We start from the raw sequence: 25182 nt of genomic DNA on the forward strand, positions 1-25182 counted from the left end.
TTGCTCCCCTGTATGCCCAGTGCATATTGCGGAAGTGACAATAAAGTCTGATTGATTGAGATTGATTGATTGATTGATTAGCGACTCACCGCTCATCCGAACATATATCTCCGTCTCCCTCCTCCTATATACAGCTTTTGTCCACACACGTCTCAATATTTTGCCACCGACAATGAAAGGAGAAATTAGGTCAAAATATGACGTAAATTTGTGGCAACACAAACATTAAATGCCGTTGACAATGAAGGGAACATTTACGTCATAATGTACACGAGCAAATCGGCAAAGGCAATCACATTAATTCAGTTGTTCATGAGATGATGTATGATGATGTATAATGAGCGCCCCTCACTTCACACAGGTGTGATTTTTTCTTTTCTTTTTACTAAACCACCGTTTCAGTGGTCACCTTATCGCCTAAAACTGTATGAATAGGTCTTTAGTTGTAAAGGATAAATGCAGAGGACGAATTCAAAAATGCAAATGTATACCAGGCCAATACCGCGGCGCTAAAACTAACGAAAGAATGAGCGTTAATTCATTATTATTCATGATCTATATAGGGTTTTACATCCTCGTATATAAGTGTACCTCAAGCCGTTACTTTCCTAGCCACTTTATATATTGCATACTCTCCATACTAGCGTAGACACTGTATAAATCTTAGCATATTCATACTTTGCTAGGGCTCTCACTTCTAGTGATTTTTACTAGTTGACTAGTTGCCTAGTTTACTAGTCGACTAGTTGTTTAACTAGGCCTACATATTATGTATATATTTTTTTTTAAATAGTTCATTTAAAAACTGTGTACATTGGTGACTATAACAATATTCTAGCTGATCTTGAGGCCTAAAAAAACGGGGGGGGGAACTTGTTTTCTTATCAACTAGTCAACTAGTACCAAGTTGAATAGTCGACTAGTTGCTTAAAGCCCTATACAGTACTTCTCGGTTAATAGTGTTGTCCATACTGTATATCTAAGCACACATACATAATGGACCTTTGCACTTCATTCTATTTACATGTCATACATGTATACATACATACAGTATGTACATTACACTGCACTTTACCGCTTCTTTTGGACTTCTGATTAGATTCTAAAGTGCATTTGTTTCCTACCATTTGCACTCATGTGTGCAACGACAATACAGCTGATCTAATCTAAATATATATCATGACACCGACTGCTCAATGTAAACCAAGAGCTATAGTTTCAAACAGTACAGAATACACAAGGCAACCGATAGCATTTCAACACAACGTTTTATTATATAACTGTAACATGTCCAGGGAGAGAGAGGGTTGAAGGTCCGGCATGTTCCTCCACCCATGGTCTTGTACTCCTGTTGGTGCTAGATCGCTCGCACGCACGCACGCACGCACGCACGCACGCACACGCACGCACACACACACACACACACACACACGATTAAAATGGTTGAAATAAAAATATATTATTCATAATCTTATGGAACAAAACAAACACGTAAGTTTATAGATTGATGTCTTACCGTGGTTGGCTGTGCAGCATTCGGATGCATGGCTTTTCCCAGAAGAAACGGCTGTTCTCCAAGTCAGCAGAAGCGACGATGAACAAGACAATTACATACCTTGCTAATGGTTGCATCTAGCTGGCTTGCTACTACAGAAGGTCATCAAACTTAAGTCTTCCATATGCTCTCTCATGGGAGTTCTTTAACCCAATTTGACCTGAGATCAGATTCTAAAAATGTCTTCTACATCCTGAGAGTTTTCTGAAAAAGCTATGATTCTATGTCAGTGGTTCAAAAATAGCAGACCTACAAGCTCGTAGCGTGCCACCGAGTGGCGCGCTACGAGCTTGTAGATCTGCTATTTTTCAATAGCTAAAGCATAACATAATGCTAACACCAAAATGGGTTAACAGAGAAATGTGACATGATATGATAATTAATAAGTAATTATTAGCCGTTTAGCCGTTTATAATTTTATTTTTTATTTTACTGTAATCATTCACATTTATGCTGCTGATCTTAACACTAGTCACTAGATCCACTGACTACTAATAATCAATGTGTGTAATGACTGAATTACGCACTTTCGACCTGGCTTCCCTAACTTGGACATGTCATTGTATAGGCGAACATTTTGAGCATTTTTTCAGCATTTTCCACACGCCTGCTACGATGTCCAACAGAGCAGAAATGGCCAATCTATAAGCTCACAACACATCACGATGCAATGCACTGTGAGCTTGTGGATCAGCCATTTGTGCCATTCGTTGTACAATAAAGTATACAGGCCAGCGTTTAAGTTAATCCAGGAACAACCTTGCTAGACACAAACTAGCCATGTTACCTAAGTTGAGCTAGCTATCACTCAGTACGTGTCGCGACATTGCATTTAGCCAGGCTTCAAGGACACATTCTGAGCTTGTAGATCGGACATATTCGGTGCGTGACAGACACCATCAAAACGACAAAGTAAATTATAGACAAGCATAAGTATGAGAGAAGGGAGGGGGGGCTTGTAGCCTGGTGGCAGATGCTCTGTAGGGAGAGTGCTGCTGAGTGCGTGCTATATATAGGACCGACAGGTCACTCCCACACTCATTATGTTATGGAAGCTGTTTCGGTGTACCGGTAATTCTTATTTTGGTTTGTTTTATTTATTGTTTTTTCACTCATTGGTCCGAAGACCAAAATGTTTTGTCGTCGTTTTTATTTTCAGCCGAATAATTTCGGTGCATCCCTAAGTAATATATCAAAAGCAAGTAGTGTAAAAGGCAACTGAAAAATAATGGATGCCACAAAACTGCAATAAACTATATATGTTAAGCCATTTTGGGCGGGAACCCCTTTTGGTGTTAGCATTATGTTATGCTTTAGCTATTGAAAAATAGCAGATCTACAAGCTCATAGCGTGCCACCGAGTGGCGCGCTACGAGCTTGTAGGTCTGCTATTTTTGAAAAATCGAAGAACGACTGACATAGAAACATAGCTTTTTCAGAAAACTGTCAGGATGTAGAAGACATTTTTAGAATCTGATCTCAGGTCAAAATGGGTTAACTAAAGCTGACTACGTACGTCAAATACCACTATTGACCAAATTGATGAGATGTCAACAATGCAGTCATTTCATCAACTTACCGGTGAGTGAGCATGCCACAGTCGGTCGGTAACCCCCGAGAATGAACGAGGTTCAACGCTGGAACTCTACACAGCGTTCGGAACTATTGGGTCTCCCCACCACGACACGGGTCACTTCTCCGCATTACAGCAGAAGTCTACGGGAGGAGTGTCACAACTCTTTCCTTTCAGCGGGCCTGGGTTGTTACAAAGTACAACCGCGTCGCTCGCTGAAAATACGAGAAGGATCAGGGACCGTGTGTTGCGGTCGTAGGACCAAGTGTATGATTTTAGCTTTTTCATTTCTACTATTACTTTCTGCCAAGCAGCCACAATTAATGGTCCTGGTCCATTTTTATTATCTTCTAATTGGGGAAAAAAGGTATCGCCTCTGTCGGGTGGAAGCCGCATATGTCCAAAAGTGTTACTTTTGAGGATTAAAAATCAAAAGCATCAAAAGTCGCAGATCTACAAGCTCGTGCTCATGGATCTGCTACTTTTTTTTAATGTTTTTTGTGTGGCTTAAAATATGGAGATAAAGATAAGAGGTTTCTTCCCACAGCAACGATATACATTACATATGCAGTGCATATTTGGCTTGTAAATTAGTGGCTGGTGAACACACGCAGGCACACGCACACGCGCGCACACACACACACACACACACACACACACCATGGCTGGCCGCCTCCTTGGCCTCCCTCTCCTTCTCCATGTCCTCCCTGGTGTCGTCGGAGCCGCTGGGCGAGGCAGAGTCGTTCTCGGAGCCTCTCCTCCGCCCTCCTCCTCCTCCCCCAGCTCGTCCGTTCTCTCCTCCTCCTCCTCCTCCTCCCGCCGCTGTGCTCCTGTCCAGGCGCTCCTCCAGGACGTACTGCTCGCGGTCCTTCTTGGTGATCTCCAGGAGGAGGTCGTCGAAAGACGCCTCCACGATCTTGGTCAGCTCGCACACGGCGAAGTCCAGGACCTGCTCCATCACCGTCTTCAGCTGACCTGCGGAGGGAATAAAAGGCTTATTATTGACCCATTTAGACTTTTTTTTTAATGTTGTTTTGTGGCTTTCGCCTTTATTTTTTATCCATTTTTTTATGGAGGGACAGACAGTAGGCTGACAGGAAATGGGGAGAGAGACGGGGGGAAGACATGCAGTAAAGGCCGTGGGGATCGGGAGTCGAACCCGCGGCACACTGCCAGACTGGGTTACTAGCCAAGGTGCCTGGACCATTGAGCCATGGCCCAGGCCCCTGAGGCCGATTCTAAAACAAATTATAACGGTTTTCTGAAAAACCCTATGTTTCGATGTCAGTAGGTGCTCAACCTTTTTCACGTCAAGGACCCCCGGAATTATCTGTATTTGGCCGCGGATCCCCATCTGAAAATATGTAGTTCCAGGGACCACTATGAACTGTCTATAATATAGACAGTATGGACTGTCTGGATACAATTTGCTAAAATAACAATCTGACATTTTGAAACCATAGGATACCAGGTAAAGTGGTAAACCTAGACCATGAACCTGGCACTGTCTATAGAGCGTCGCAGTCCCGCCCCCTTTCATGACGACACCAGGCCCAGGAAATGAATCCTAATGCATTTTTCCCATAGACATTTCAAAACGTATTTATTTAAAGACCTTTTAAGCGTCGTACGAAGCCAACTCTTGTTGTGACAAATCATGACAACACACACAATATGTTGGACCAAAAAAAAAAACAACAAAAAAAAGTGTTGTAACCTGCCGTTTTTTTTCTACTTTCAAATTCTTTGTTTGGGCCGAAACATTGTGTTTGTTGTCATGATTTGTCAGGACAAGAGTTGGCTTTGTCCGCGGCGTAAACGTCTTTAAATAAATACTTTCTGAAAAGTCTATGAGGAAAATGAACGGGGATTTCTTTTCCGGGTCTCTCGAGGGGGGCGGGACTGCAACGCTCTATAGAACATGCTAAATAACAATCTGATCATTGAAAAACCACAGGATACCAAGTACACCGTGAAGCTAGCATCTGTCACCATATGCATAGCACCATACTGTATGTACATTATGTGCCCATATTATACTGTATAGCTGAACTGCAACCAGATCCCCCCTGTACCTTTCCTCCTGTGGCTCAACTCTAAAGACAACAAGCAAAGATACGTCCCAAGTGGATTATTTGTAAAATCCACTGAATCACAAAAAAAAAATTATAATCCACTAAATCATCCTTCTAAATCTGTCATCTTGTCATGCCACAAACCCCCATCTGAAAATATTGTATGCCAGGGACCCCCCCCCCCCCCAGACGATAAGATTTGTGATTTATTAACAATGATATCTGCTATTTTTGAGAAGGACAGATCTATTCTAAACCACTGCTCTAAACCGCTGTTTCTAAAGAGTTTTCTGGAAGAAAGAAAAACACATAACAAAGACATTGTATTTGCATAGCACCTTTTCCTACACAAAGGCGATTCAAAATAATTCAGAATAAAAACAAAAACAAACACAGAGTGCAACAATGCACTTTAAAAATGAATAGAGAATATAATATATATACATTAGAACAAATACTCCCACCTTTGATAAAAGATATATAGCTAAAATAAAAAAAATGACACAGACGCTTTCCCGGTAGTCAGACCTACAAGCTCGTAGCGCGGCACTCAGTGCCGCGCTTGTAGATCTGCTATTTTTCAATAGCTAAAGTATAACATAATGCTTAAAACACTAAAAGGGGTTCCCGCCCTGAATGGGTTAAATAAAAAAGGACTATTAGCGTAAGGAGCGACTGCGAGGAGTAACCCACTAACCTACATTCATTCAACAGAAGAACAACTAAGGTGACATTGCGTAGCCAGACAGACAACTAATTCCACAACTAGTCCATCTCCAAATGCTACATAAGAGTCTGGAACTACACACACCCCGAAGGCCGAGGCAGGAAGCTCACATCTGTCTTGTCATTTCCGTTCACGAAAATCATTTAAATATCTTTTCATGGCACTTCTGATGAGCAGCAAGCTATATATGCTTAGATGATTCTTATTTCTATTAGGACGAATTTGTGTGACTGCACGGACGAAACGGAAGCGGGGAGATAGGAGGCCTCACATCCGCTTTGTCCGCTTGATCATTTTCAGAGCTATTGTTGCTCCAGACTGTATGACGGAACTTCGGAAAGCGTTTCAAAGTTGCAGTGGTGGAAAATGTACTCAATTGTTTTGCTTAAGTAAAAGTACCAATAATGCCATTTAGAACTACTTCGTTACAAGTAAAAGTACGGAATTGTAAAATGTACTTGAGTAAAAGTACAAAAGTATCAGCATCAAAATGTACTTTAAGTACTAAAAGTAAAAGTACTCATATTGCAGAATGTCCCATTTCACAAGTTCAAACTGTGTACAAAGTCTTTTGAAAATAGCAGATCTACAATAGATCGGCTATTTTCAAATGGCCGAAATGTATAGGGTTGAAGTGGTTAATGTATGTTTTCTAATCAAAATTTAAATCGCCAAAGTAACTAGTAACTAAAGTTTTCAAATAATTGTAGTGAAGTAAAAGTAAAAATGTTGTCTCTCAGATGTAGTGGAGTAGAAGTAAAAGTACTGGAAATTGGAAATACTCAAGTAAAGTGAAAATACCTCAAAATTGTACTTAAGTACAGTACTTAAGTAAAAGTACTTAGTTACTTTCCACCACTGCAAAATTGTGTGCGTCAACAGTGTGGCTCGGGAGACTAATTGAATTAAGACTCCAAAACATTTTAATTGCTGTTTGTGTGTGAATTTAATAAATGTCACATTAATTCAACTGAAAGTAACAAACGCTCCTTGATGCCTTCGACAGACTCTAAAGTGCCCTTGAGCCAGGCACTGAACTACAGTCTGCAGTGTCATTGTGGACGAGAGCTTCAATGCCACGCAGATGTGAAGTGCAATTCAGTGCTATCCTTGATATGTACACGGCTGCTACATGCTACATGCACGCACACACGCACACACGCACACAAACACAAGCAAAGAACATTTCAGCTGCTTTATCACTCATTCCTCCCTCTCTCAAAACATGTAATCTCATCCATTCAAAGGGCCGGCTCAGCGAGATGACCCACTTTACTTCAACACACACACACACACACACACACACACACACACACACACACACACACACACACACACACACACACACACACACACACACACACACACACACACACACACACACACACACACACACACACACACACACACACACACACACACACACACACACACACACACACACACACACACACACACACACACACTCTGACAGCTGTCATCCTTTCATAGTCACACTTCTGACACACACCCTCACAATCTGTAGCCTAAATAATGACATCACAAAGGTCAAGCTGGCTTTTGTGCTTTTTCTGTGTGTGTGTGATATATATATATATATATATATATATATATATATATATATATATATGATTGCTTGTACTATATAGGGCCTGCCAGCACTCCCATTAGCCAATATATAAAATCTTTTTTTTTATATAATATTTTGGCTTTTGGAGTTAACCTGATTAAAGAATGAATGTTCCTCCAGCAGACCAAGCCATTTCCTGTTGACTCATGTAGGCATTGAGCTTTTAATCCACAGCAGTGATTTACATGCGCTTATATAAGAGTGTAGCAGCACTGCCCCTCCACGCCACACCACCCAGACAACAGTCTATATAAGAGTGTAGCAGCACTGCCCCTCCATGCCACCACCCAGACAACAGTCTATATGAGAGTGTAGCAGCACTGCCCCTCCACGCCACCACCCAGACAACAGTCTATATAAGAGTGGAGCAGCACTGCCCCTCCACGCCACACCACCCAGACAACAGTCTATATAAGAGTGGAGCAGCACTGCCCCTCCACGCCACCACCCAGACAACAGTCTATATAAGAGTGGAGCAGCACTGCCCCTCCACGCCACACCACCCAGACAACAGTCTATATAAGAGTGTAGCAGCACTGCCCCTCCACGCCACACCACCCAGACAACAGTCTATATAAGAGTGTAGCAGCACTGCCCCTCCACGCCACCACCCAGACAACAGTCTATATGAGAGTGTAGCAGCACTGCCCCTCCACGCCACCACCCAGACAACAGTCTATATAAGAGTGGAGCAGCACTGCCCCTCCACGCCACCACCCAGACAACAGTCTATATAAGAGTGTAGCAGCACTGCCCCTCCACGCCACACCACCCATACAACAGTCTATATAAGAGTGGAGCAGCACTGCCCCTCCACGCCACACCACCCAGACAACAGTCTATATGAGAGTGGAGCAGCACTGCCCCTCCACGCCACCACCCAGACAACAGTCTATATAAGAGTGTAGCAGCACTGCCCCTCCACGCCACCACCCAGACAACAGTCTATATAAGAGTGTAGCAGCACTGCCCCTCCACGCCACCACCCAGACAACAGTCTATATAAGAGTGGAGCAGCACTGCCCCTCCACGCCACCACCCAAACAACAGTCTATATAAGAGTGGAGCAGCACTGCCTGCCCCTCCACGCCACCACCCAGACAACAGTCTATATGAGAGAGGAGAGGGGCGACGGTGGCTCAGGGGGTAGTAGAGTGACCGGATGGGAACCGCAAAGGTTCCCACTTCAAACACGGGCTCCCCCAGACAGAGTTAGTGTCGAAGTGTCCTTGAGCAAGACTCTGAACCCCCTAATTGCTCCCGATGTGCAGGTTGGTGCATTGCATGGTTTCCTTCCGGCATCGGTGTGTGAATGTGTTGTGTGAATGGGTGAATGTAATGCACAGTCTCTGTAAAGCACCTTGGATAAAGGCACTATTTACCATTTACCCCTCCACTCCTCCACCCAAACAACGGCCTCTATAGAGCGTCGCAGTCCCGCCCCCTCGAGATGAACGGGGAAAGAATTCTCCGTTCATTTTCCTCATAGACTTTTCAAAAAGTATTTATTTAAAGATGCGGACAAAGCCAACTCGAGTTGTGACAAATCATGACAATAAATACAATGTTTTGGGCCGAACAAATAATTAGGAGCGGCAGGTTACAACACTTTTTTTGTTGTTTTTCTTCCTTGTAATTATTTGATCCTGACTGGAGGAAGGCCCCCTCTATCCTGATTGGATGAAGGCTTTATCACCCACCACCAAAACCGAAACTAGGCTTTTTTTTTTACCCCTGCGGTTCACGGGGGCACAGGGAGGAACTCATTTCATGGTCAGCACACTCTATAGTAGGGAGGATTATCACAAAAAAGGGGAAAAAAGTGATATTTGAATTAAGTGAAATCACTGAATATACCTTTAAGGTTAGGAATAAGGTTAGGATTGGACCCGGGGCGAGAGGTCTTGTATACCACAGTTCCCACTCCTCCACCCAAAGCCAGTCACACTACAGACAGCACACACACACACACACACACACACACACACACACACACACACACACACACACACACACACACACACACACACACACACACACACAAGCATCTACAGCAGGCCGGGAGCAGTGCCGAGCAATTCATTGCTCAGAATGATAAGAAAACCTATGTTGCAATGTAAACTACTGTAATATGATTTACCAATCAGTAGCCTAATTAAGAGGTTATTAACCACTTAAGCCCTATAATCCCTCATCGTAACGACGGAGAGCGAATGGCCGATCTCATGCGTAGATTATTTAAAAAAAAGTAAAATTTCAGAAAAACATTAATGACTTTGCAAAGCAGCGAAAGTTGATAAATGTAAATGTCTGTTTGGGTACAGACCAGAGTCATGTAAATGTAAATGTCTGTTTGGGTACAGACCAGAGTCATGTAAATGTAAATGTCTGTTTGGGTACAGACCAGAGTCATGACGTTTACTAATGGAAGTCATCAGTCATGGCCTCCAGCGACCATTAACCCATTTAGACCTGAGGACGATTCTACAAAATGCCTTCGAAATCATGACAGCCTTTCTGAAAAACCTAGTTTCGTTCTCATACATTTTCATGTCAAGGACCCCCAAAAAATAGATGTAATTGGCTAGCCTGGTTAATAAACCAGACCGAATCAGCCGTTGGCAAAAAAAAGTTGCCTACCAGCGGATTACGGTCTGGCGAGGCTCAGTAGCACGCCTCTTTCCTACAGCAGAGAACAGGTCGGACCAATCGGGACACGGTATGCAATATAGGCGGGCTTTGGTACAGTGACGTTCAATGCTTGAGACTTTTGACTGACAGTAGCTCTGACCAATTGCGTCAAAGAGAAAATGTTCCCCGGGAAATGAAATCCAAGTGGAGCCAGCCCAGACTGATATACCGCGACAGTGTTGTGTGATATTAGTCTGGCTTATTAGCCAGGCTAGTAATTGGCTGCCCCCCCCCCCCCCCCCCCCCCCATCTGAAAATATGTTGTTCCAATGACCACGCAGAAGAAAAGATTTGAGTTAAAAAAACGTTAGCTCTGAAAGAATATATAATATTCAAACATTTGTGCCACATTTTCAGGATTTTTCAAAAATAGACCAGACCTACAAGCTCGTAGATCTGCTATTGTTCAATAGCTAATGTATAACACAATGCTTAAAACACCAAAAGGGGTTCCCGCCCAGAATGGGTACACACACACACGCACACGCACACGCACACGCACACACACACGCGCACACGCGTCGTTGCTGTCTGTGACGACGTCTCTCCGAACAGAACAGAAGAGATGTTCTCTCTGTGGTCGAGCGTGGGAACCATATCAAGTCAATTTGTCTCGCTCCGGGACGACCGCCTCATTAACATAACATATGCCACTTGGTGAATGCTTTCATCCCAGCAGTGTCACAGTGTCGTACAGTATATGATCTCTACGTTATTACGCTGAATTCACACCAGGACGGTCGCTGGCGCTGTTCAGAGAACATCCTCTCATTCTTACCCCGTTGCGGCAGAGCCAGGGGGGGGGACCAGCAAAAAAAAAAACTAATCGTCAAAGTTGAGAAAAACTCCACTTTTGATTAGGCTCGGTCCCAGGCTTACTTATCTGCGAAAAGAAAAGCCTGGTCACAACGTATAAGGCAGAGAAGCTAATCGGCGGATGTATCGTCCGGAAACATCCATCAGATGTATTTCCCCCCGGATACGATATTTTCCCCGACCAATCACAACACTTGTTTCATTCGCGGAGTAATGTAAACCGATTTGTATAAAGCATGACGGAAACGTCATTTCCTTGGGCGATACTTCCGCCAAAATGATTTTGAGCATCTGCCGATAATGATTTTTCCCCGATCCGATATTTATATTTCATAGAACATGTTTATGCCACATCACAATACCCTGGGCGGCGGTGGCACAGGGGTAGAGTGGCTGGATGGTAACCACAAGGTTGCCTGTTCGAACCCAGGCTCCCCCAGAGTTAGTGTCGAAGTGTCCTTGAGCAAGACACTGAACCCCAAATTGCTCCCGATGTGCTGGCCAGTGCCTTGCATGGTTTCTGCCGCCATCGGTGTATGAATGTGTGTGTGAATGGGTGAATTGATGCACAATCTATGTAAAGCGCCTTGGATTATAATTATGCACACGGCTGTGGCTCAGGAGGTAGAGCAGGTCGTCCAATGATCCATGGGTCGGCGGTTCGAATCCCGGCTCCTCCTGTCTACATGTCGAAGTGTCCTTGGGCAAGACACTGAACCCCAAATTGCTCCCGATGTGCTGGTTGGTACCTTGCATGGCTTCCACTGCAATCGGTGTATGAATGTGTGTGTGTAATGCACAATCTATGTAAAGCGCCTTGGATAAAGGCGCTATATAAATGCACCATTTACCATTTACCACACGCGGATTCGGGTGACAAAAAAGCTCATCCGCTGGTCTCTAGTACATACATATGTACACTCCACTAAGGTTGGTCTCTAGTACATACATATGTATGTACACTCCACTAAGGTTGGTCTCTAGTACATACATATGTATGTACACTCCACTAAGGTTGGTCTCTAGTACATATGTATGTACACTCCACTAAGGTTGGTCTCTAGTACATACATATGTATGTACACTCCACTAAGGTTGGTCTCTAGTACATATGTATGTACACTCCACTAAGGTTGGTCTCTAGTACATACATATGTATGTACACTCCACTAAGGTTGGTCTCTAGTACATACATATGTATGTACACTCCACTAAGGTTGGTCTCTAGTACATACATATGTATGTACACTCCACTAAGGTTGGTCTCTAGTACATACATATGTATGTACACTCCACTAAGGTTGGTCTCTAGTACATACATATGTATGTACACTCCACTAAGGTTGGTCTCTAGTACATACATATGTATGTACACTCCACTAAGGTTGGTCTCTAGTACATACATATGTATGTACACTCCACTAAGGTTGGTCTCTAGTACATATGTATGTACACTCCACTAAGGTTGCCAACTGTGCCTTGAGTTGAAATAAGGAGTCGTAAAAGTGAAACTTATTGAACTGATAAGGGACACACTTTGTTCCCTTTTGTTTTGGTAATCAATCTATGACACCCACCTTAGTCCAAGTTCAAATAGCTCACGACACACACGAGAGATTCTTATGGAGCATGGAGGCTGGCGAACAGTGCCCAGAGAGGAGTCTGGAACACGCACTCGCACACACTCGCACACACTCGCGCACACACACACACACACACACACACACACACACACACACACACACACACACACACACACACACACACACACACACACACACACACACACACACACACACACACACACACACACACACACACACACACACACACACACACACACACACACACACTCCTTTGAATTGAATCACTTGCGACGCAATGCGCCAACGGGACATATCACACCGCTGCGACAAGCGCTAAAACGGTTTTGTGGCGTCTCGAATCATTGGTGTGGTTGGTGTGCTTAACCCATTTTGGGCGGGAACCCCTTTTGGTGTTTTAAACTTTGTTATAATTTAGCTATTGGAAAATAGCAGATCTACAAGCTCATAGCGCGCCACCGAGTGGCGCGCTACGAGCTTGTAGATTTTTATTTTTTGTACGAGCTTGTAGATTTTATATTTTTGTAAAATCGTGAAAATGCGGCACAAATCTTTGAATATATATTCTTTCAGACTTCAGAGTGAACGGTTCTTATCTCAAATATTTGCTTCTGGGGGTTCCCTGGAACAACATATTTTCAGACGGGGGTCGGCGGCCAATTACAGATCATTTTGGGGTTCCTTGACATGAAAATGTCAAGGAACGACTGACATAGAAACATAGAAACATAGGTTTTTCAGAAAACTGTCAGGATTTAAAAGACATTTTGTAGAATCGTTCCCAGGTCGAAATGGGTTAAACCTTATAAACAACCTGCCCAGAGATGTTGTGCATCTGTCTAGTGCATCTATCTATCTACCGTCTAGCCTTCTCCTCCTTGTGTCTGGGAGCTCGGCTGCCGGCTGTGATCCGCCCGGAGCACCGGGAGCTCTGCAACCTTATTTATGAGGGTGTCACTCATCACCTTGGACACGCCCAATTTATAGCATTTTGCGAATGGCCGCACCACAGACATTCTGCTGCTGCAGCTGCTGCCATGGATTCATCGTTATACAGACAGTTAGACGACTCCTGCCTGTGTTGCGATGTGTGGATGATGTTTGTGACCATGAGTTGATTTGTATACTGGTTGTATTGGAGTTTTTTAGTGTCATCACTGTTTTGTTTTTGTTTTTTTTCATTAATATTTCCTTGTTTTGCCATCACTGCCGGGAGGAAACCGTTCTTCGTAGTCTGTGTTTTTAAATTAACGAGAACAATTCTACAAATGTCTTCCATTTCATGTCAAGGAGCCCCAGAATGATATGTATTTGGCCGCCGACCCCCATCTGAAAATATGCTGTTCCAGGGACCCCCCAGAAGCAAAGATTTGAGCTAAAAAATGTTTGCTCTGAAAGAATATGTATTCAAAGATTTGTGCCACATTTTCACGATTTTCCAAAAATAGCAGATCTACAAGATCTACAATTCAAAGCTTTGAATTTGAATCATGAGAACAGTAACAGTTTTGGACAGACCCTTAGGCTACCTCTGGAGCAATGGTTTTCAACCAGGTGGTACCAGGTGGTTTCCATCTATATAATTATGATGGAGAGTTGGTAACCAAATGGACCTTAAAAAGATCTTTAACTCTTGAAGAGTGTATAATGAAACCCAATGGAGTTTTAAGTTATTGTTAATTAGAATGTAGGGGAAAAAATGTGTTATTTTGATTGTTTGCCTGTTATATCTCTCATACGGCACCACATCAATACAGCATGGAATCGTGGACAAAATGTTATCCAACAATAACAAAAATATTCTTTCGTTTTATAGGTCGGAAAGGCTAAAATCTCATCATGGTGGTTCGTCTGTGGCTCAAAATGCTGAATAAATAATGGACCTTGGAAAAGGTTGAACCCCCCACTGCTGTGGAGGGATAAGTGCCACATTCATATTAACCACGTTCAACGTCATTCTAGGTGAAAAACATTTCCAAAATGTTCCCGAAATAGCTGATCTACAGGCTCACAAAGCATCGCGTCATCACGACGTGTCGCTGTGAGCTTTATAGATCGGCTACTTTCACCATTTTGTTGGCCAAACAAAGTACACATATATATACGGCGCTTTAAGTGGTTTATAAGCCATTTAGACCTGACGTTGAAATTAAAAAAAGAAATGTCTTCTAAATCCTGACAGTTTTCTGAAATACCTCATGTTTCTGTATCAGTGGTGCTCAATATTTCAAGTCAAGGACGCCTCAAACGTGATATGTAATTGTCCACCGACCCCCCATCTGAAAATATGTAGTTCCAGGGACCCCCCCCCCCCCCCAGAAGCAAAGATTTGAGTTAAAAACGTTCGCTCTGAATTTATATATATATATATATATATATTCAAAGATGTCTGCCGCATTTTCACGAGTTTTCAAAAAATAGCAGGCCGACAAGCCGAGTGCCGCGCTACGAGCTTGTAGATCTGCTATTTTTCCAATAGCTAAAGTATAACGAAAATGCTTGAAACCATGATGCACCAAAAAAGGGGGTTCCCGCCCAGAATGGGTTAAGCTGCTCACAGAATGGAATTAATGCCATCATGCCGCTGAAAGGACATCGTGGCAGGATGAGGTTGTAACCCCGGCTGGCGGCTGCTGCCCTTGGTTTGAACCCTAACAGTGCTGCTCAACGGTTGTCTGATTATTTATGCGGTCACTGCACTGATGTATACGTTGTTTTTCTTCTTTAACCCATTTTGGGGCGGGAAGGGAACCCCTTATGGTGGTGGTTATGCTTTAGCTATTGAAAAATAGCAGATCTACAAGCTCATAGCACGCCACCGAGTGGCGCGCTACGAGCTTGTAGGTCTGCTATTTTTGAAAAATCGTGAAAATGTGGTGCAAGAATGAATATATAGTCTTTCAGAGCGAACATATTTAAAGGGCAACTTTAGTTTTTTTCAACCAAGGTTCATGTTTTAGGTTGTTATTAGATAAAGTAAAAGATGAGGCTAAATATGTATTTTTTTACAAAATTTTATAGCGATTTATTTTTTTATTATTTACTATAGTCCTACTAGACCCCAGGAAATTACATCTGGCCACAAAAGATCACGGGATCTACTGAATGTGTCAAACTGACATATTGAGCCTATGACACACAGTGCGGCTTCCCCCCAGTAGGCTACTGTGATCTTTTGTGGCCAGATATAATTTCTTGGGGTCTAGTAGGACTATAGTAAATAATAAAAAAATTAAATCACTATAAAATGTTGTAAAAAAAATACATATTTAGGCCCATGCTCGAATGCCCCCGCCCCCCTGTCAAAAACAGCTAAAATCCCTAAAACGAAAGAAAGCAGCAAATGTAAAAAAAAAAATAACACTCATCTTTTACTTTCTCTAATAACATGAACCTTGTTTGCTTCTGGGGAGGTCTCTGGAACAACATATTTTCAGATGGGGGGTCCGCGGCCAAATACAGATAATTCTGGGGGTCCTTGACATGAAATTGTTGAGCACCCACTGACACAGAAACATAGGGTTTTTCAGAAAACTGTCGGGAATTTGAAGGCATTTTGTAGAATCGTCCTCGTGTCTAAATGGGTTAAAACCTCCAAGTTGACCTGGTTTATTAATGATGATGGTGCAATATGGCGGCGCGCCGTGCAAGGTCGCATGGGGTGGCGGCTTTGGTGTCTCCTTCCAGGGACAAAACCTTGTATTGTTATGTTCAGTCTTTGTCTATGTATGCAGTTTTTTTATATATCGTTGAAGTCGGGAGGAAACCTCATAACTCAATTTTTGAGGTTTTTGATTTTTTTTTGTGGCATAAATCAGTGCTATTGAACACCCTTTACGTCTGTGTTTCGAAAATATTGAACCAATGGAAAATAGTAATAAGTGCTTTGGACAAAACGTCTTAACTCCATTGGACCCTCAAAATGTCTGCTAAAGCAACCAACTCCACCACCTCTCCCCCTCTCATGGAAATAATTGACAATATATAAAGTCACAACACCAACTTTGATGGGGCTGTATTGCTTTGTTTTAAAAAAATATATAAGGTTTTCTTTATTTCCATGGAGGAGGTAGGCTGTGCACAGCAGCACACATGATGTTAGATTTAGAAAATAGGGTTGCTAATATGTTTTGTTGCCCTGCAGTTGGCTTTGGCACTTCTTTTTTGGGGGGGTGGGGGGGCGCATGTTTGTGTGGTGTCACCGGTCACAACGCACAACATACAACAGTGTCGGCGTTTGTTACAGTACACAATGTGTGTTTCCCATTCAATCGGGTCTACTCTGTTTGTCATGCTCAAAAATGTTCGCCTGTCTTTCTGTCGGAGGCAGCACCGTGTAGATGAGAGAGTTGCGACAACCCCGTTCACTGTTTATTCACGGAGCTTCATGAGTCACTGAACGGTATGTTGTCATCACTCTCTCTCTCTAAACGGCTCTGGTCTCCAGGCTGCGCTAGATGGCAAGATGGCGGCGCCCGTCAGACTGTTGTTGTTAACTAGTGGTTCTACAACGAGTCCTACGTGGATTTTATCGTTTATAACGTAGGATGAGGTCGCATGCGGCCATGCAAAATGATCGTGTCCGTAGATTATTTGTTTTACCGCATTTTCTTTTCCGCGATTTTTTTCCCCACGTGGATTATTATTACTGTACGCTGAGTACAGTAGTGCATCCCGTGGACGCAGAGGTTTTTTTGAAGTGCGGCCCAAAACTATAAAGTGCGTTTTGGGATGCAAAACGCACCCTATTTACATCACTGAACTATAGCTCACCCGTTGGTTTCGATGAGACAAAATGGAAGCGATGGGTTTTCAAAATGTCACGCTACACAAAGCCACACGGTTGTCTGAGTTATTGTTGACTTCATTCAGCTGTCCAGCCTGTCCTGTAATCACGTGTTCGTTTCCTCTTGGCAAGCAGACACTTGACCAACCCATGGTTTTATATCTAATTACTGTTGGGAAACCAAGCTTCAATCTTCACAACTTGGCCCACGTTGGTGTGAAATACAGGGTTTCTACCCTGTAAATACAGGGTTCTAACCCTGTATTTCCCACCAATCTTACGCAAAAACAGCTTCTGCAACCTTACCATCACGTCGTCTCACTCTAGTAAATCAAAATAAACGTTTTGTTTGCAAACAACGGCAAATAAAAGTTTGATCACTTAAGCTAATTCACATACTTTCACAAAGCTCACTACACGCCAACCCACTTAATTTAGCTATGCTAATGTATAGAATGCACACAAAGCACTGATATAGCAAATTAAAAGATAATTCAGAACTTTATGTATAACGGTAGTTAAGTTGTGTATGTTTAAATCCTAATGGGAGCTTGTCACAGAATCCCAAGACACTAAATGGACTTGTCTCGCAGCCTACCGGTGTTTAGACAACCACTGGATGCACGCGTGCATCTTTATTGGCGTGTAATTCTTCGCGGTATCTCTCTCTGCTTTTGCCTCGTCTTCTTGCACGTGCCAGTGTCTTGCCGTCTCCCTCCCCCATGTCAATTAACCCATTTGGACCTGGGAACGATTCTACAAAATGTCTTCTAAATCCTGACACGTTTTCTGGAAAAACCTCATGTTTCTATATCAGTCGGTCATTCTCAAACTATTTCATGTCAAGGACCCCCAAATATATATGCAAATGGCCGCCGACCCCCCATCTCAAAATACGATGTTCCAGGGACCCCCACAGAAGCAAAAAGTTGAGTTAAAAAAAATGTTCGCTCTGAAAGAATATATATATAAGATTTGCGCCACATATTCACGATTTTTCCAAAAATAGCAGACCTACAAGCTCGTAGCGCGGCACTCGGTGCCGCGCTATGAGCTTGTAGATCTGCTATTTTTCAATAGCTAAAGCATAACGTAATGCACCGACACCAAAAGGGGTTCCCGCCCAGAATGGGTTAAATCCGTGAGTCAGTGTGTCTTGTCTTCCAAACAGACCCAACAGTCCCACACACAAAGCTCCATGTGTTCAGAACGGCAAAGCGTGTCCATTGAAGTGCTCGTGAATGATGTCTCTATTTGTTTTCCGCGAAAAACAACACACAGAATGTCCCACTTCATGCTGCATAATACGGACTTAATGCATACCTTCACGGCATAACGCGAGTTGATGAGTCCATAACTAGATCAACAAGCATTTCTGACGGCTTTTGAACGACGACCAATCCAAGTCGTTATGAGACGATGACTGAAATGGAGGAGGATTACAAGAGGACATGAGAGCACATGTTAAAGCTGCGATCTGAAACTTGAATAATGAATGAAGCGTGGTTTTAACCCATTTCGGGCGGGAGGAACCTCCCCTTTTGGTGTTTTAAAGTATTATGTTATACTATTGGAAAATAGCAGATCTACAAGCTCATAGTGTGGCACAGAGTGCCGGGGGGGCGGAGGCATATTACATATAATGTTTGGGGTCCTTGACATGAAATATTGAGCACCACTGATACAGAAACATAAGGTTTTTCAGAAAAAAATCAGGATTTTGAAGACATTTTTTACATTTCGACATCAGGCCTAATTAGGTTAAGAAACCAGACGGTTATGGTAGAGTAATATGTTTAGTACATCTGTGGGTGGTGGAGGTGGTCTCGCTTCTCTTTCCTTGAGAGATGTAGACCCCATGGTGTCAGGTATAGGATGCCTACTGGTTGCCAACTGAAGCTAACTAAATCTCGAATGCTCAACATCTCCCCTCATCCAATCGGTAAAAAAAAAAACAATGTCTCCGCGTTGTTTTTGCCTTTGGGCACCACCTTCTTTTTTGTGTAGAGACAGGAACTTGGTTGGGCTCCTCCCCTTTCTTATTACACTCACTCACTAGCTTGTAGGTCTGTTATTTTTGAAAAATCGTGAAAATGTGGCACAAATCTTTGAATATATATTCTTTCAGAGTGAGCGTTTTTAACTCAAATCTTTGTTTCTGGAACTGGAACAACATATTTTCAGATGGGGGGTCGGCGGCCAATTATATATATTTTTGCGGGTCCTTGACATGAAAATGTTTGAGAATGACTGACATAATCTTTTTTTGTAAAATCGTTCTCAGGTCTAAATGGGTTCAAATAGTTCAGCTAGCCGATCGACCTAACATTGACACGTTGTGAGCTTGTAGATCGGCTATTATTAGTCCATCTCCCGTGACCAAACAAGGAAGCCTTATTGGAAGAGAGATCGAAAGGTGGTCCTGGATCCAAGGGTAGTTATGGATCGGAAGTGTAAATGCATACCGCTTCGTTTCAGAACTACAAGAAAACATTGGCCTCTACTTTTTAAGAAAATCTAAAAAGGTCAAGGTTTTTAAACTATCCAAAAGAATAGCCCGTCTATAAGCTCACAACGTGTCGCATTGAGACACGTGAGCTTGCAGTTGTACATTTGGCCATTTTTGGTATAGGGCTTAAGAAGTTCAAACAGAGACAAACACGCATACAAAACAAAAGACGAAACGGAGGGAAACGCCTCCACCGTACCGAACTGTACAACACAAACGTTACATCAACCTTCCTACCAAACAGTTCAGGTCATCAATAGGACAACTGCCTTGCTGAAATATGTATTTACCTCATGGCATTGTGTGGATAAAGGACTATTTAAAATGCTCAGTGCTACTACCAACTACACCTTGGTGGTACAACAACACTGTAGATCGCTGCCAGACAGCAATCTGTCCCTTTTTTGCTGAGCTAATAACCTCCTCCCCTGCCTTAAAGAGAGATGGTTCAGACTTTAATGTTTAGTTTCTTGTCACATATATAATACGCTGCGTCGCTTCAGAGGCTGTTCCACCTCGAAAATAAGCTATTTCTGCACGGGGAGGGGGGGGGGACGTCAGCAGCATGCAGTGAAATCTGTAAATATTGGAGCAGTAAGCAAAAGTAAGTATCTTTTTTTTCCATTTTTTTAACTGCTGGCCCATCTGCAGAATAATATGGATTTTGTGTCTTGAAAGATGCCCAGCAGGCAGGAAGCGGCTGCCAGGCCAGGTGGGGGATTTATGTATTATAGTAGGCCCTTCATATTAACCCATTTTGGGCGGGAACCCCTTTTGGTGTTTTTTTAAGCATTATGTTATGCTTTAGCTGTTGAAAAATGGCAGACCTACGAGCTTGTAGGTCTGCTATTTTTGAAAAATCGTGAAAATGTGGCACAAATCTTTGAATATATATTCTTTCAGAGCGAATGTTTTTTTTTATTTATTTATTTTATGTATTTTTTTGTGGCTTTCGCCTTTATTTTATATTTTTTATGGATGGACAGACAGTAGGCTGACAGGAAATGGGGAGAGAGATGGGGGAGTGACATGCAGTAAAGGCCGTCGGGATCGCGAGTCGAACCCGCGGCACACTTGGATTACCAGCCAAGGTGCCTGGACCACTGAGCCACGGCCCAGGCCCAGAGCGAATGTTTTTAACTCAAATCTTTGCTTCTGTGGGGGTCTCTGGAACAACATATTTTCAGATGGGGGGGGTCGGTGGCCAATTACATGTAATTTTTTGGGGGTCCTTGACATGAAATATTGAGAACCACTGACATAGAAACATAGATAGGATTCGGAAGACCTCGTTTTAATTCCGACGTCAGGTCTAAATGAGTTAAATTCATGACACCTAGGAAATACACATGGCGACAGCTCCCAACACGATTCTAAATTAGTTGCCGAATGAAACAAAATGGAGAAAATCAAACGGAAAGGAACAACAGAAAAACCCAGGGAGGAAAAAAAATGAAATGGAAAAGACAGACACAACTAGAAGTAATATTAATATTACATGAAGGAAGGAACAACCATGACAAATGGGGCGACAAAGCTCAGTGACCAAATACACATCATTCGACACTAAAAGGCTGGCAGTTTGTTATTGCTTAATGTAAATCGCTCTGGATTAAGAGCGTCTGCTAAATGCCTAAATTGTAAATTGTAGTGAGGATTTCAACCTTTTAGGCCTGACGTCGAAATAAATAAAAAGTCTTCTGAAAGAATATTATATTCAAAAAAAATTGTGCCACATTTTCACGATTTTTCAAAAATAGCAGACCTACAAGCTTGTAGCGCGCCACTCGGTGGCGCGCTATGAGCTTGTAGATCTGCTATTTTTCAATAGCTTTAGTACAACATAATGCTTAGTTAAAAAACCAAAAGGGGATCCCGCCCAGAATGGGTTTAAACTTTTTTCACATTCAAAACTACACTTGAGGTTTTTGAATGAAAATATATTAGGTGTTCCATTTATGACGTCATTATTATAATTACATTATCCTCCAATATTATCAAATCAGTGTTGATTTCGTCGACTAAAACTAAGACGAAAAATGTTCGTCGACTACCTTTTCCCACCGACGAAAACTAAATGAACACTAAGCTATGACGACTAAAACTGAGACTAAATATACCGACAATTTCGTCAACAAATAAAAACAGGTCAAGTCAGAACAGTTCAGCTCCATATATGGAGATCTAAGGGTTTGAGGTCAGATGTAGAGTTGCAGGCCGGTTCCATATATGCAGCATCTAGATCCAGTCTTCTCCATGTATGGCTATCCAGGGTTTGATGAGGTCAGTGTTGTGATCTTCATATTATGGAGACGGCCATATATGGTGGGTTGACGTGTCACGAGGCGTGACGTCACGAGGCACGGCCCTATATGGAGGCGTGACACGACGCACTGACTGACGGGAAATGCAGGTTTTCATAGTAAACGCGACCCAGCGTCGCAATCAGACCAAACGGCTCTTGTGATCCACATCATGGGAACGGATTTAATCTCAGATTTAATGTGGACAGCCTGTGATGGAAGTCCTCTGTGACGTCGGTTGTATAAGGCCATAGCATGACTCCAAAATGTTTCAGTGACCCCTTTGACTTATAAATGGTAAATATTAAATGATGCATTTATACACTTAACATCCAAAGCACTTCACATAGATTGTGCGTAATGCACATTCACACACCGATGGCGGAGGTACCCGGAGGTCCCGGGTACGATTCCAGACCCTCAGCAATGTGTCCACGTGTCCCTGAGCAAGAACAGACCGACCCTCCCTGAGCAAGACAGACCGACCCTCCCTCCACGCTCGGCTGTCTCATCACCAGCTGGGTGGAGGAGATGGAAAGTGGCGCTCCCCGTGTGGGGTCGGTATAGAAGAATAAAATAAAGAGGAGCAGTGTGTGCAGCATTTATGTTGAATTATTAGACCGTCAATGAAGCTTCAAACTATTCTGCCTTATTTCACTGTAGTAGACCGTACTGTATCTGTAAAAATAATATCTATCCCTCTATACAAAAAATATATAAAATGAAGGCAAAGGCCACAAAAACAAACATTTAAAAATAAATACCACATTGACCGTGGCGTCCTTACTCTGAGCAATATAGAGTGGAGTACTGCCGAGTAGCAGACACATGTTCTACTACGTCTGAATGTGTGCCACTGTATATGGACGTATAAATCATTCATCAACAAGAAGCCTCGGAATCATACAGACCGGTTGCCATGGCGTTGGCGTGACCTTTCCGCTGACTGACAAGCCAGAGGTCAAATGACATCTGTCCATACGTGGGGAAGACGGGGCCTCATGAGTACAGTACACACACACACAGCACACACACACACACACACACACACACACACACACACACACACACACACACACACACAGCAGACACACACACACACACACACACACACAGCACATGTGTCAAGTCTCGAGACGGCTCACTGCAAGTAATTCATCGTCAGCCCAAAGGAAATGTTCAGGGCAAACGTAAACACAAAGAAGGCAAGGGAGGTTTTACAAAGATTTACAAACATTTTGTGCGTTTTAGGCATTTGGTCGATTGTCCTCTTCCAGAGTTGCTTAATTAAAGCAGCACTGTTAGTGTAAGCATTCACAGTTAATTAGGTTCATTAAAAGACCCACATAAAGAACGGTCCACGTTTGAACAACAACATTTTGCTTTACAGCATTTCAATGGGATGTTCGTTTAGATTACCTCGGAATGAAATTAACTCACTCCGAATAACAGAACCCTAACCCCAGACACACACTGAATAACAGAACCCTAACCCCAGACAGACACACTGAATAACACAACCCTAACCCCAGACAGACACACTGAATAACACAACCCTAAACCCAGACACACTGAATAACACAACCCTAAACCCAGACAGACACACTGAATAACACAACCCTAAACCCAGACAGACACACTGAATAACACAACCCTAACCCCAGACAGACACACTGAATAACAGAACCCTAACCCCAGACACACACTGAATAACACAACCCTAACCCCAGACAGACACACTGAATAACACAACCCTAACCCCAGACACACACTGAATAACACAACCCTAACCCCAGACAGACACACTGAATAACACAACCCTAACCCCAGACAGACACACTGAATAACACAACCCTAACCCCAGACAGACACACTGAATAACACAACCCTAACCCCAGACAGACACACTGAATAACACAACCCTAACCCCAGACAGACACACTGAATAACACAACCCTAACCCCAGACAGACACACTGAATAACACAACCCTAACCCCAGACAGACACACTGAATAACACAACCCTAACCCCCAGACAGACACACTGAATAACACAACCCTAACCCCCAGACAGACACACTGAATAACACAACCCTAACCCCCAGACAGACACACTGAATAACACAACCCTAACCCCAGACAGACACACTGAATAACACAACCCTAAACCCAGACAGACACACTGAATAACACAACCCTAACCCCAGACAGACACACTGAATAACACAACCCTAACCCCAGACAGACACACTGAATAACACAACCCTAACCCCAGACAGACACACTGAATAACACAACCCTAACCCCAGACACAACCCTAACCCCAGACAGACACACTGAATAACACAACCCTAACCCCCAGACAGACACACTGAATAACACAACCCTAACCCCAGACAGACACACTGAATAACACAACCCTAACCCCAGACAGACACACTGAATAACACAACCCTAACCCCAGACAGACACACTGAATAACACAACCCTAACCCCAGACAGACACACTGAATAACACAACCCTAAACCCAGACAGACACACTGAATAACACAACCCTAACCCCAGACACACACTGAATAACACAACCCTAACCCCAGACACACACTGAATAACACAACCCTAACCCCAGACAGACACACTGAATAACACAACCCTAACCCCAGACAGACACACTGACTAACACAACCCTAACCCCAGACAGACACACTGACTAACACAACCCTAACCCCAGAGACACACTGAATAACACAACCCTAACCCCAGACAGACACACTGACTAACACAACCCTAACCCCAGAGACACACTGAATAACACAACCCTAACCCCAGACAGACACACTGAATAACACAACCCTAACCCCAGACAGACACACTGAATAACACAACCCTAACCCCAGACAGACACACTGAAT

General features: G+C 43.1%; 1 protein-coding gene across 1 annotated transcript in view; it reads right to left on the bottom strand.

Moving 5' to 3' along the window:
• The window catches only part of LOC306937232 (uncharacterized protein), a gene marked incomplete at its 3' end in the record, with an annotated part of 59704 nt that overhangs the window by 14984 nt on the left and 19538 nt on the right, over positions 1 to 25182 (bottom strand). The window contains exon 2 of the mRNA XM_079520897.1: positions 3789 to 4103. Coding sequence (XP_079377023.1) covers positions 3789 to 4103 — 315 coding nt within the window. The remainder of the gene's footprint in view (positions 1 to 3788; positions 4104 to 25182) is intronic.

The sequence above is a fragment of the Electrona antarctica genome, assembly GCF_951216825.1.
Source record: "Electrona antarctica genome assembly, chromosome: 14".
NCBI classification, from domain to species: domain Eukaryota; kingdom Metazoa; phylum Chordata; class Actinopteri; order Myctophiformes; family Myctophidae; genus Electrona; species Electrona antarctica.